Genomic DNA, 13,388 nt, shown 5'->3' with positions numbered 1-13,388 from the left:
GGCCTATTTCCAGTAAAACTTTATTTTCAAAACAAGTGATGGGCCAGATTGACTTGCAGGCTCCAGCTTGCTGACCTCTGACTAAATCAGGAAGATAACCTAGGAAGAAAGATGTGAAAGAACAGTGTTGAATTCCAGGCAGAAAACTGAGGCTTTTATTTACTTTAATCCCATGTAAACCAAAGATGTCGGAGCATATGTTTAATTGTGACTATTTCTATGTACTCATTAGTAAGTTAAAGCAGTCTGCATTAAGCCCAAGTAAACTTTAGCCTTTATGTTGGAATTATCTTTGACAACCACAGAGATGAAATAGCACAGTGGTTGGGACAACGCTCAGATTCTGAACCCAGGTGGTCTGGATCTGACCTTTTCTGATTCTGAGCTGGTTGGCCTTGGAAGACTTTTCTATGCCCCCCACAAACAGAACAGTTATGGCAGTCAAGACAGTAGCACACCTATTTACATGAAGACTTAAAGTAATAATTTTAACAAGTTCTGGCTTTTGGGTTTATGCATAGAGATAAGATTCATCACCATGTATGCTTTGCTAAATAGATAAGATAAAACAATAAGATTAAGAAAGTAAATGTATTGACAAATGCATTTTTAAAACACCCAATTAAGAGATTAGAAAAGGGAGGTGATGGTGCTGGTGATGATGATTGTAGTGATGGTGATGATGTTTATAATGATGGGGATAAGGATGTGGATGATGGTATTTATAATGACTGTGATTATAGTTAACAGATCATTGTTAAGAACAGATAAATTTTATTGAGGCTCAGCTTTTTTCTTTTATAGACAAGGTCTCGCTTTGTAGCGTAGACAGGACTTGAACTCATGATTCTCCTGCCTCAAGCCTCAGCTTCCTAAATGCTGGGATTTTAGGCATGTGTGGCCATCCCCAGCTGTTTTCTTTACGAAGTTTGTAAATACACTGCTGCACCAATGCTCAGCATGCAATGTTGCCAAAGACCACAACCTAAAGAAAGATCTAGTTCCTTTGCCAAAATGATTGTTTAAATGTAACTACAGTAACATGTAGCATGAATCTTAGAGAGTTCTTATTAATAAAATCAAACCTGAGGCCAGTTATTGGGGTGAATACTGGAAGATCAGAGAACCAGAACAAGCCACAGCTACCTCACCTTGCCGGATTCTCAGCTGGTCTTGTTTCCTCAGACTGGAGGCCTCTGGAGTCCTCATCCAGAATGGGTCTCAGCTGAACTGTGTTGCTCCACAGCCTGAAAGCTTAACCAACCAAATGCTTAACCAGCCAAAATGCTTCTAGTTTCTGGTCCTCACGCCTTATATACCTTTTCTGCTTTCTACCACCACTCCCTGGGATTAAAGGCTCGCTTTCTTGGATTAAAGGCGTGAGTCACCATGCCTGGTGGTTTCCAATGTGGCCTTGAACTCAGAGATCTAGAGGGATTTCTACCTCTGGAATGCTAGTATTAAAGGTGTGAGTGCCACCATTTTCTAGCCTTTTTATCTAGTGGCTGTTCTGTCTCTGACCCCAGATAAGTTCATTAGGGTGCACAATATTTTGGGGAACACAATACCACCACAGTAACATGTGAATGATATGCTGAATACATCATAGTGTCTTACAGATTTGGGGGAAATCAGTTTATAGAAAGCTAATCGGAAAGCTGCACGTCTGTTTAAGTCAGTGAAATCAGAATTGTCCACATGACTGTATTGTCATATCTCGGAGAACGTGACGCATGAGCAATCAGTAGTGCTGAAAAACTATCGAAAGAGTCGGATGATAATTTTCGGTAACTTTGATAAACTGTGTGCTAAGTAGTCGTGTGATAATTTCCAGTCACTATTTAGTTCGGCAGTGTCAGACTTCATGAGGAATGCAAGTATTCTCTGTGCTGCTGCTGTGAAGTTAAAAATTCGATTCCGCATACTCCTGGGTGGCGACAGCACCACTTCCCTGAAGAGGGCTGCGGCCTTCCCGTTACTCACCGCAGCAGGAGTTCTGCCGGCCGGTGCTGCAAGCCTTGTGTTTGGAACATTCTGTGCACTTTTTTCCATTCTGGAGAGACGCCATAGGTGCAAAGTAGGAACACTCTCAGTCGCCTGAGCCGCAGCTGGAGGCTGTGCCCTCAGTCCCTGTGCCCCTGCAGTCAGGTGCTTGGCATGCCCTCCTGCTAGGTTGACCGTGTGTGTGTGTGTGTGTGTGTGTGTGTGTGTGTGTGTGTGTGTGTGTGTCTGTCCCCTGATATTCCCTCAGGCACTCCAGCTATGCAACAATGGTGGATTGCCATAGACATTTTTGGCTTGTGCAAATATTTGACCTCATAAGTTTTAAGGACAAATCTCCAAGGTTAAACGTTGCATTTAAATGTATTAATAACTATGTAAAGGATCATATTGTTATAGACTGTGCACAGAACTGTTTTTGGAGTAAGTTAACATTAGTATTTGACTGAGTAAAGTGTGAATGAAAATTTTATAACACCATTTGTCAAGCAACCATCGTTGATGCATTTAAATGGACTTGTTTACTGAGCATTGACCTCAACCTGAATAATTTTATTAGAAATTGTCATACAGTTACTGCATGTACACTATGATGTTTCATACTGAAGAAAACAGTTTCTGAGTGTGTTAAAGCTGTGTGTGTGTTGGTCATGTAATTGTGTTTCTTTGTCAATGAGATGTCTCCTTTATATGAATTTCATATTTAGAGTTATGGAGTCTCCACGGTTCTACATTCTTAATCGCTTTTGTGTGCTGTACTAATACAGCAGATGGACTAATGATGAAGAACAAAGCTTTGCTTTTTATAGTTATACAGGGAAGGAATTGCAGGGTCGAGAGGCGTGAGTATGGTTGGGACCTTCATGTGTGTAGAAGGCAAAGGGACAAGGGTTTGAACGAGAAGGGGAACAGCACAGGAACACACGAGGTCAAGTTAGTCAGCAAGCCAGGAGCCTAACCGCACCGCACCGCTGTGAGTGAATTCCGCCTCTGCTCCCACTCGTTCAAAGACTGCGTTCTTCACTTTAAATATGGCACACAGGACTGCTGTCAGGATGTGCCAGTCACTCCATAAGACTAGCTGTGGTGGATTGGGTTTGCTACCCTTTGCCTCTTTGCTTTTCTACCTGCCCTGCAGTCTAGCTCCTTCTGTCCTCTCAGGCTCTATGGTTTGTCTCTCATCTATATTTTCCATGAGGTTTATAGGTTTCTTAAGAAAGTGCCTGTCATAACTGTTGTATCTACCACTAAAATATGGAACAGTAATGATTGTCATATGTACACTGACTGGCGTATCCTGAAAGTAGCCCTGCACACTCTCTTCAAGGTAGGAAACAAAATCTTTCTAGTAGGAGCAGAGCTGGAATTCAGACTCACACCTGCTCCTGGCTCCTTTGTGAAAAAGATACTGGCTAGTGAAGTGAAGCAGGTCCTCGAACCCTGCTCCTGCAGAGACAGCTCGGGTGAAAGATTGAAGAAGAAACAGCGAGGATGTTGAGGAACAGACTTTTTTATTCTGAAAAACACCTGCCAATAGGGTTCACAATGAACTTGTACAGAGTTCAACCAAAAGAAAGCTCAGTGGTTATTCTAGTGACTCAGCAGTAATGCTGTTTTATTGTTGAGCTTTGCATCCTAGTATTGAACTTTAAAGTAGAAGTCAATATAGTAAGGCAGTAGAATATAAGATAAAACCACAAAGAGAAATCATAGAAGATTCCATGCCTGTAGTGAACAGACATTTCCTGTGTATTCAGTCCCACTAATAAGGGTATGGAGAACTTCTTTTTCTGATTGACAGGGATTTTTCCACAATAGTTTGTATATCTTGCAGATAACCGTGTTATTGGAAAACACAGTTAAAACTGATGATTAGGTGTTTCAGTTAGAAGCAAATATTTTACAGGATTGTTTTATAATATATACTTCTAGCCATTAGCATTTTTATCATTGAACAAGAAAATTCCAGTAGATGTTTTGCCAAGGAAATAAAACAGAATTAGAAAAAATGCTATATATGACTGCTGTGTAATTTTCATCATATAATCACTTAGCATTGACTGTAAATGTTTTCATATGATCGCCAACCCATATAACAACAGGATGTTGAACACAGATATAACAGTTATGTGAAGTGGTACATCTTCAGGTTAGTGGGTTGCTGGATGGGTTGATAGATTGGACAGTTGGAGAAAGGCAGACACAGAGGTGGCTTGCTTAAAAATGAGGTTTGTAAACTCATCTAAAATTATAGTAGTTGCCACATGGAAAATTACTACAGCATTATATTTGCTGTAACCACAGGTTAGAAATGACTTGGATCTTGGATCTTAAAGAGTTGGCTATAGCAAATGCATCTAGAATGATACAGGAAAACGGCTTTCAAAATTAACAGAAGGAAATGCATGTGATTTTCCTTGTGTTGTATGTTTATATAATTATAAAAAAAGAATGCATAAACATTTAAGACTGAGTGTGTGTCAACCCTGTGTTAGCAGAATTACACTGTGGGAGACAAGGCACTCTTCATTTTTGTGAGGCCATCCCAGCAAGGGATGGAGGCATGTGCTGTCACTTCAAGAGAACTGTCCAAAGTTTAGACACAGGTGTCACTGTCCCTCTAGTCTCAGATCCCCTGTTCTCACTTAGTGACAGGTAAAGCTTGATGGTGCTCTTCCTGCTTAGCTTCTTTAGAATTCTTTAACAATGTCAGTGTCAGAAGAGTTAGCAAAACCTCCTGAGTGAGTCTGGCCCTTGCTGTATTCCCCAGAGCACCTGACAAAGATTGGAATATGACCAGCATTACTTAGTAATGTCCTTCTACTAAAACACCCAGGGTCTGGTCTAAACTGTTAATACCGATGGAAGCTACAACTTTGGGTATCACGAGTTCAATGTTTCAAGATGGACCTGACCCTGTGGGACATGGACTTTGGACACTAGAATGACTCTCCTGTCGACCCCATATCGTGGTTAGCTCCTTACACCCGCTGCTGGGACTCCACAGATGAGCACAGGGTCCTGTCATCCTGGCAAACTATAGATCCCCCAATATTCTTTTGAACAGAGTTTGTGGAACTTTTCCCAAGAAGTCTAAACGTTTAGTTTATCCTACAAAGACACCCAGAGAGTATTCAAGTAGTCTGATCCTGCAGTTTGTTACTACAGTGAGAAAGTAGTATTTTAACTCTGTCAATTAACTCTGTTTTTGGGCTTTGGCAAAAACATTCTACTGAGTCAAGACATGTGTCTTTTGGTCCTAGTTTTCAGTAATATATTGTTACCTTGGACAAGCTACTTCTGAAACTCAATTTTCTAAAGTGCTAGCTAAAACCTTTGACTAATGTCATTCCTGATATCCTCCCAACTCTTATTTCCTGTAGTTCTGACTCGCTCATTCTAAGTAAAAGTTTAACCTTTAATAGAAGAACTCCAGTGTTGTTTGTTCCCCAGCCTGGCAAATGGGCAGGTAGTGTGAAAGCCAAGTGTTAGCTACAGTGTTCATTCTTCCAAATTCAGGTTTTTGGAAGTGATGTCCCACTATACATAGTTCTAAATGAAACATTTACTACCAGTGAGATGCAGAGAATATGAATAATTTAAGGTATAAACCCTTGAGGAATTCAGGAATTTAGGGGAGGGAAACTAATCAGAATGAAATTTGCAGAGCATGTGGTTATTTTATCATCTCACCTTTCGTTTGTAGGTTGTGAACTGGCTTGAAGGGCCTGGATCTGAACAGCTGAGAGCGCAGTGGGGGATTGGTGACTCCATCAGGGCTTCCCAGGCCCTGCAACAAAAGCATGAGGAGATCGAGAGCCAGCACAGTGTGAGCGCTTTCCCTCAGCAAGTCACAGTGTGGCCTTCTGTGGGGATCACTAGTACTTGGGTGGGACTGAATGCTCTGCATTGGATTGCTCCAAATGTTGGTAGAGGACACAGAGTGCTTATGTTGAGTGCTTAGAGGCCTGAAAGTACATGTTGAGACTTAACACATAATCATTGATAGTTTGGTCTTAATTCCCATACAGTTCCATGATTTTGTTCTAGAAGCACAGTTTGGATGACATTTAGTGTCAGGGAACAGGTGACCTGAAAATACAGAGCCTGGGACGGAGAGTTCTGGCTTCAGTTGTTGTTTCACCAAGGGTTACTCACATAGAGTAGCAGGGTTCATTGTGACATCTTGACACGTGTATAGCAAATATTCTGATCATAATCACCTCCCTTTACAGCCCTCAGTTGTTCCCCCCCCCCATTCCCTTTCCTTTTCCAAGTGACACTCCTATTGTGTAGTCTTTGGAGTGAGGGGCCTTCCCTGCTCTGCTGGGAACATACAATACAATTGAACGCTGAGAGCCACACCACAGCCGCTGTGTTAAACTCACCCATGGAGCTGAGGACATGCCGTACAGAACATCTGTCCACTCTGTTGATTGAAAGATTTACTCCTGTATTTAGGAAGGTGACAATCAGGAAACCAGCTATACATTGGGCAATCAATTAATCCCTAAACTGGTTGTAGATAATGATGGCTCAAAAGAATTTAAAATGTAAAACTTGGTAGGTGGAGGAGTCTAGTATCCCTTAGCTTCTGCTGTGGGGTAGTGAGCCTGGCCTCAATGAGGAAGTCGTACCTTGCTTGTGAGGTATGACTTTCTTGAATAAAATACTAAATATTAGAACCTTAAATATCATAAGCTATTATCAACCTCAAGCTGTGTTACTCATGTTGATTTTAAGTGAACTGAATATAATTTCGTCTCCTTAGACTGTCTTCAAAAACTGGCCAGCAGTAGTAATGTTGAACTCACACTCATAAGAAACTTAAAAATGAAATCCTATAATTGAAAATGTGTGTGTTTTAATGCATTGCACAGCTTCCAACATGGCTCTCTCTTATATGGTTAAACAAAGTTGTAGTGGATGATTTATATTTAACATATAAGCCCTGTTCCTGGGGTTATAATCTTTCTAATTCTCTTGGTCCTTTTTAAATGATGTAATACTATCGAGTTGGTTTGGGGTTTTCTTTTATTTTTTTATAGGGATTTGGTTTGATAGAACTATGTGGATTATTCTGGAGTACAGTATTATAGTATAACTGGATTCTAAAATGTGTTCCCTTATTCTTTAGTTCTTGAAAACAATGTTTGTCATAGAGCATTCTAGACTTGGTCTGAGCGGACTTACTATGTAAGACTTTTAGTGAGGGTTTGTGACGTGAGGAGCTTGAAGACAAGTATTTGCGTTTTGTCATTTTAAAAAGAAACCAAGAGAAACACCTGTAGGTAGAAAATGGATATACTCATACCATATGTAAGTTCACATTGGATTAAAAAGTACATTGTGTGTTCTGTGCAGTAAGGATAAATGTGCAGATCACACACATAGACATGCTTGTATAACATTGTCTTTAAATCACAAGGTCATTAAGTTACTTTAAAGAAGCAATGTGCTTATGAGATCTGTGTGCTTCAGGGTACTTTTGCATGTTGAAATGTATGTAGAACTTTTAAATTGGAAAGGCCACCAGCTAGTGGAGATATCTAAATGTAGATTCTTCCAATGCCACCACATTGTTTTCTAGATGCAGACTCTGTTGACGAACTATGCATGCTTTACCAGCCCCCCCCCCTCCCAGTAGATCTCTGAGTGCCTGGATGCAGTCCTTTCTATTTCTTCCATAGAGAAATCACTCAACTTAATGAAAAACTTAAGAGACACCATGTTCTTGTTTATGTCTTAATTCCTATGCTGTTAGTCCTTGGGGCCTTATGTAGGTAAATTGACATCTCCATTCATGGTCTTCAAGAAAAGAAACACTTGAGGGCCATTATAGATTCATTTCTTTAAGTTGTGTGGTATTTGGGATTCATTGTAAAACTGGTAGGTGTGGAAAGAGTGAGTGAGAGTCGGGGTGAAATGTAGTCAGCCGCAGTTGGTAACTGCTAAAGCTTGGTAGACATGGAGTTTCATTATTTTGGTCTGTTGCTGTTGCACTTTCATTTGATTTGAAAGTCTCCCTTGCAGGGTTTAGAAGGAGGATTGCACTGTTTTAGCCAATAGGTGGCGCTGCACTGTTGACTTGTGAAGGGGTTGGTTGATAATAAATGTGCTAGTTTATGATACTTAAGGTTCTAATATTTAGTATTTTATTCAAGACTTTCTTAACTGGCTATGGAATATAACACATACCTGTTATCCCAAGCAGAGGGTAGAGAATTCCCACAGTTTGAGGCCAATCTGGTCAACATAGCCAGTTATAGACTATCTGGGGCTACATACTCTGGGTCAAAACCAACCAACCAACCAAAAACAGAATTAAAACTCTATTTGTTCTTTGTAAATAAAATCCAACCATTGAAAGAATTTATTGGCATTTTTCAGGTCTTGTGAAGTAATGGCAAAATTCTAGTGTTGATAGCTAACAAAGATAGAATTTGGAAAATTTTAATATACCATTTGCATTAAATTACTATCTAAGCATTAAATTTCAAATTTTACATAAAAGCATAGTGGAGAATTAAAACTAAAAACACAAATGTGTTTGGCTTTTAGGATTACTGTAAAGAAGAATGAGATTCCTACCAAAATGCAGTTCTTTGCAAGGGATTATAGGTTAGAAATTCATTCAGCTTTTTAATACAATAGGAAAAATAGTAAGAAGCAGGGTAATAGTTATAGGATTGATAACAAATTTTAAAATATTTTAATTGAAGTTGGGTGTGGTGTTGAATACTTGTAATCTTAGATCTTTAAGACAGGGGAGTTACAAGTTGGAAGCCAGTCCTTGTCTCAAAAACCACGGAAAACATAAAAAAAGGAATTTTAGTTCAGTGAAAGTCTTTTAGATTTTGGTGGAGGCTAGTGTAGTAGAAAACATAAGGAAAGATGTGGAATATAGTCTCTAAAGTCTTTGTGGCATTCTGTCAGTGTCCTGGCCACAGAGGCCACATGTTCCTGCTCTGTGCCATCTAATAGGAATCAGCAACACAGGTTTGCGTAAGGAGTCAAGACACATTTCATCTTGATACAGACTGTGTGGGAGTCACCTTGATAGCTGACTTGGCAGTGTTTCATCTGCATCAGGATGCTGTTCCCTGGGAAAGCTGGCATAGATGCTCATCATCCCAGCTGTGCGCCTCTACTACACACACTGGTGGCTGGGGCCTGACTGTCTTAGTATAAAGAAGACATTCAAGCTCATTGGCTGTTTAAGACTTAATTCAGGCCCCAACTTTTGTGCTTTTTTATTTTCCTATACTTAATCATTTCCATACAACAGAGTGCAAACTAGATATACTAGATTGAATCAAAGGCAGTCTGCTTGCCTGAGGTCACACATACCCCATGGCCCCCTCTTTTCTAGGAAGAAACACTTTGATTAGTTTTAAGTATATATTATAGGTGAGCCAGGTCCTCCCTGACCCTTATCCCAGATAGGCTGATTTGTCCTTAGAACAACCTTAGTTATGTAAATGAGTAAAATCCGAATCTCCAATCAATGTATTGATTTCTTGAGGCATACCAGTTCTTGTGTTATATTTACATCCCTGGCGAAGTTGCAGAACCTGTATGTATATTATGAATTCATAAAGGAAGAAGAAAACATCTTCGCAATGGTGATTCTTCATCATAGTGGGCATAACTTAAAGGATGCTTTTAAAAATGTACACCCTGGAGCCCACCAAAGAGTTTAGACACTTTGATGTGCACCAAGCCAACATGAGAAATTGTATTCGTGACTGCCAACATTTTAGCTTACTGCCTTGCTTAGAATCAGTGCAACTTCTTTTTCAGGAACTGGACACTTTTCTTCAGAATACTAACTAAATTTCCAAGTGCTATAAATAAGACAGTGAAATCACTTCCTATTTAGGAACATGACAGCAATTTTCTCCATGATATTTTTCACATTAAGACAGCCATTCTTGGGCTGGTGAGAAGGTGCCTGCTGTCAAGCCTGATGACCTGAGTTTTGTCCTCTGTACCCACATGGTGGGAAGACAAAACTGACTCCAGAAAGTTGCCCACACACACATGCTGCACAGTAGTGCCCACACATTCTCCCACATGCACACAACACACATACAGTGGAAATAGGATTTTGATAGCTATACTTTATCAGTCATTGTAATAACTTCATATTTTAAAAAATAGTTTAAAAACTAATTGTTTCTATGATAATATAATAATAAGGCAGTTTTTATCACCACCGTTAATGGAACAGTAACTTGACCTCTACATTTCTACCAATTTAGACACGTAGGTCTTGGTTATATAGACTCTCATACATATTACTACTGTGTTCTTCTTAGTCATATTAACCAAAAATTATCTCCAGACATTGCCCAAATCATCCCATTACCTACTTAATTTAATGTCAAGTCTGCAATGTCTATTACATTTTGTATATTTATTCAGTGTGTGTTAATTGAGCACATTGTTCTAAATTCTTGAATTATAATAAAGTCTTACCATACAGAATTTACATTCAAGTCAGGAGAGATGGGGAGTAGAGAGCAATAGAGGTATGGTGTTGAAGAAAAGTCTCTCTAGGAGATGACATTTAGTACTCAAACCTTGAAATTCGGTGAAGGAGTAGTCCAAGCAAAGGACACAAGATGGAAAACAAGGTATGGGAAGCAGGCTGCTGCAGAAGCATGATGGAGGCAGAATGTTGTGTTGCTAGGGAACAGGGAGCAAGGTGTAGACAGAAGCTCCAGTGTTGAGGGGAAGTCTACGGTAGGAGTGTGTGGTGTCTTGAACGTGTGGAAAGGAACTCAAGCTACTTTAAATGTTATTTGAAAGTTTTGGAGCATTTTTTTGAGCGTAGAGTTGTATGGAGCATAGAGTTAGAGATAATAAAAATGAAAGACTAGAAACTACTTAAATGAAGTCAGCAGACATTTGATGAGATGTTAGGTTCACAGGGTGGACAGCAGTACTTGTTGGTAGAGGACTAAAGCTTTGGGAATTTTCTAGTGAATGTGACATGATTGGTTTCAGAAGAATGGAAGTAAAAAATCTGATCAGGAGAATTTCAAAAGAGAATAGGAAGGGAGAGAAAATGAGTATTGAGAACTATAAAGGGAGATCCTGTGTGTGTGTGTGTGTGTGTGTGTGTGTGTGTGTGTGTGTGTGTGTGTGTGTGTGTGTGTATGCGCACACACATACATAAGCACATGTGTGATTTAACTTAAAACATTAAAATGTAGACATCCTACAATGTGCTTTGAAATATATTTCATCTTACTTAGACGCTGATGGAAGTAATCCAGTTGACAAGGCATTGATGGGCAATAGAGACAATGTAGCAGCAGAAGCAAAGCTGTGTCAGCAGCAGTGGACTGGCTGCCGTGAGCAGCCGGTGGCTGCAGAACCCTGGCTGTAGCCCTGGCTGCAGCATGAGGCAGGGTGGAGGGCCCCAGAAGAGGGCAGACAGTTTCAGGTAGGAAGATGAGAGACTTCCTGTTTCTCCCCAGTGAAGTAAGAAGTAAGATCGTAGGAGCTCTCTGTTCTTTCTCGTTCTTGCTTATAGTCAATAAGTGAGAGGTGAGTGTACAGGTTGTGAACTCTGAAAAGATACCATGAAAGGGAGAAGTGAGGGTCTGAGAAAGAAGTGGGAAGGCCAGGAAGATACACATAATGGGAAAGTGGAAAGTGGCGGGGGGGGGGGGAGGATGACACACCAGGAGTGTGGGAAAAGAGGGGAGAATAATAACACAAAGAAATTTATTTTTGAAAATGACACTACTGAATAAAACCTAATACTGTGTATGCTATTTTTTTTAAATAATTAAAAAAATTGAGATCTTTGATGAAAGCACAAAGTGTGATATTATACATGCATGGGAATGTCACAGCTCTGAAACCTTTTAGTACATACAAGTAATATACATTAGTAATTATAAGCTGTTTTAAGTCTAAGAAGAGGCCAAATGTTTGGCTGCAAGTAATAAGGTTTTAAAAGAGAACTAGAGAGGGAAGGCATGAAAAAACCAGTAGTCATGAGAATGGACAAGAGTTGGCCAGAGAGACACAGAAGCATTGCCAGGGTCTGATGGTTAGTGACAACAGAAGAAAAAAAAATCTACCTACTTCCCGCCACTCATTACCCAACTGTGGGGTGGGGGTGGGGGGCAGCACTGAAAAATATGTCTTTATGTTGCAGAAACATTGTGTGAGTGACTGTGATATTGGTGAGCTACGTAATCGGTGGCACCTCATTGTAATATGCGTCCTGCTACTGACCCTCGTTGTATATATATAGCCCATGGCTATAGTACCATAGCAACGTGAGCTTGGTCTAGTCACAGTGGGCAGAGAAACCTGCTTTCGGGTTGTGAAATGTACGTCAGGTAGTCATAGTCTTTGACCTAGGAGAGAAGAAAGGACAAGAGGCTGCCAGGTTGTGGGTAGTAAACCTGTTAGTCATGGATTGGTGGACCCCATGGGACTGTAAGTGTGAGCTTGATAAAGGAAGACAACTGGGGTCAGTACTTGGAGGTCAGAGAATGGAATTCACAAAATTGAGGTTTAGGGAGCTGGGTAGTAGCAGGCAATCAGTTTTTGTGGTGTCTAAAGTAGGTCAGTGAGATGAAGTGAGAATAATACAGTTGAGAAAAGAAATCAGGGAGTCAAGGACACAAGTTCACGAGTTGGTGTTGGTATATGGTACCATGGTATACGGTGTTGGTACATGGTGGAAACATCACTGAGAGAAAGCCAAGGCCTTTGCCACACCCCCTGTTTATGGACTGGGGGGTGGGGACTGGCAGGGAAAAATTCACCAGCATGCACTGAGAAGGTGGTGAGGTTTGGGGGAACAGATGAGAAACAGTGTGGAGATAATAATGAGGAGTCAGTCTACCTTTGAACTCACTCAAGGCTTGTGGGACGTTGAGGGAGAAGGAAAGACTGCAGTTGGTTTGGGAAAACTTCGAGACCCTGTGTTCCCTGAGTGTAAACAGGCTTCCACTGGAGCAGGGACTAACAGGAGAGACTTCCAGGGAGCACAGTGGGAGGATTTGATGATAGGGAACTTACCCTCTATTTAAATAAATCTGCCTTACAAACCTTTCTGTTTCTCTTCTTGAGAAATTATAAACAGTGCTCCAGGAGCTAATCTGACCTTCAGTTTGTCATGTCCCTGTTACAGGAGTGGTTTGCAGTATATGTGGAGCTTAACCAGCAGATTGCAGCACTCTTGAACGCTGGGGATGAGGAGGATCTCGTGGAGTTGAAGTCTCTGCAGCAACAGCTTAGCGATGTTTGCTACCGACAGGCCAGTCAGCTAGAGTTCAGGCAAAATCTCCTACAGGCAGCTTTGGAATTTCATGGTGTGGCCCAAGATGTGAGTTCCTCTTCTGATTGCTTTCCAT

The 13,388-nt window shown here is 40.6% G+C and overlaps 1 protein-coding gene and 1 long non-coding RNA gene across 6 annotated transcripts in view; one reads left to right on the top strand and one right to left on the bottom strand.

Annotated features, from left to right (window-relative positions):
- Positions 1-13,388, top strand: part of Sestd1 (SEC14 and spectrin domain containing 1) — a 96,747-nt gene that overhangs the window by 69,158 nt on the left and 14,201 nt on the right. For all 5 annotated transcript variants that reach the window (XM_076569749.1, XM_076569747.1, XM_042275522.2 and 2 more), the window contains 2 exons: positions 5,708-5,830; positions 13,166-13,360. In XM_076569749.1, coding sequence (XP_076425864.1) covers positions 5,708-5,830; positions 13,166-13,360 — 318 coding nt within the window. The remainder of the gene's footprint in view (positions 1-5,707; positions 5,831-13,165; positions 13,361-13,388) is intronic.
- Positions 11,443-13,219, bottom strand: LOC143272906 (uncharacterized). The gene is made up of 3 exons (XR_013050545.1): positions 13,084-13,219; positions 12,294-12,383; positions 11,443-11,581 (listed from the first exon to the last, which is right to left on the bottom strand). It is a non-coding gene; the product is annotated as an uncharacterized LOC143272906 (long non-coding RNA).

The sequence above is a fragment of the Peromyscus maniculatus genome, chromosome 4 (assembly GCF_049852395.1).
Source record: "Peromyscus maniculatus bairdii isolate BWxNUB_F1_BW_parent chromosome 4, HU_Pman_BW_mat_3.1, whole genome shotgun sequence".
Classification (NCBI taxonomy): domain Eukaryota; kingdom Metazoa; phylum Chordata; class Mammalia; order Rodentia; family Cricetidae; genus Peromyscus; species Peromyscus maniculatus.
The sequence above is the reverse complement of the archived record's forward strand: the minus strand, read 5'-3'. Positions and strand labels throughout refer to the sequence as shown.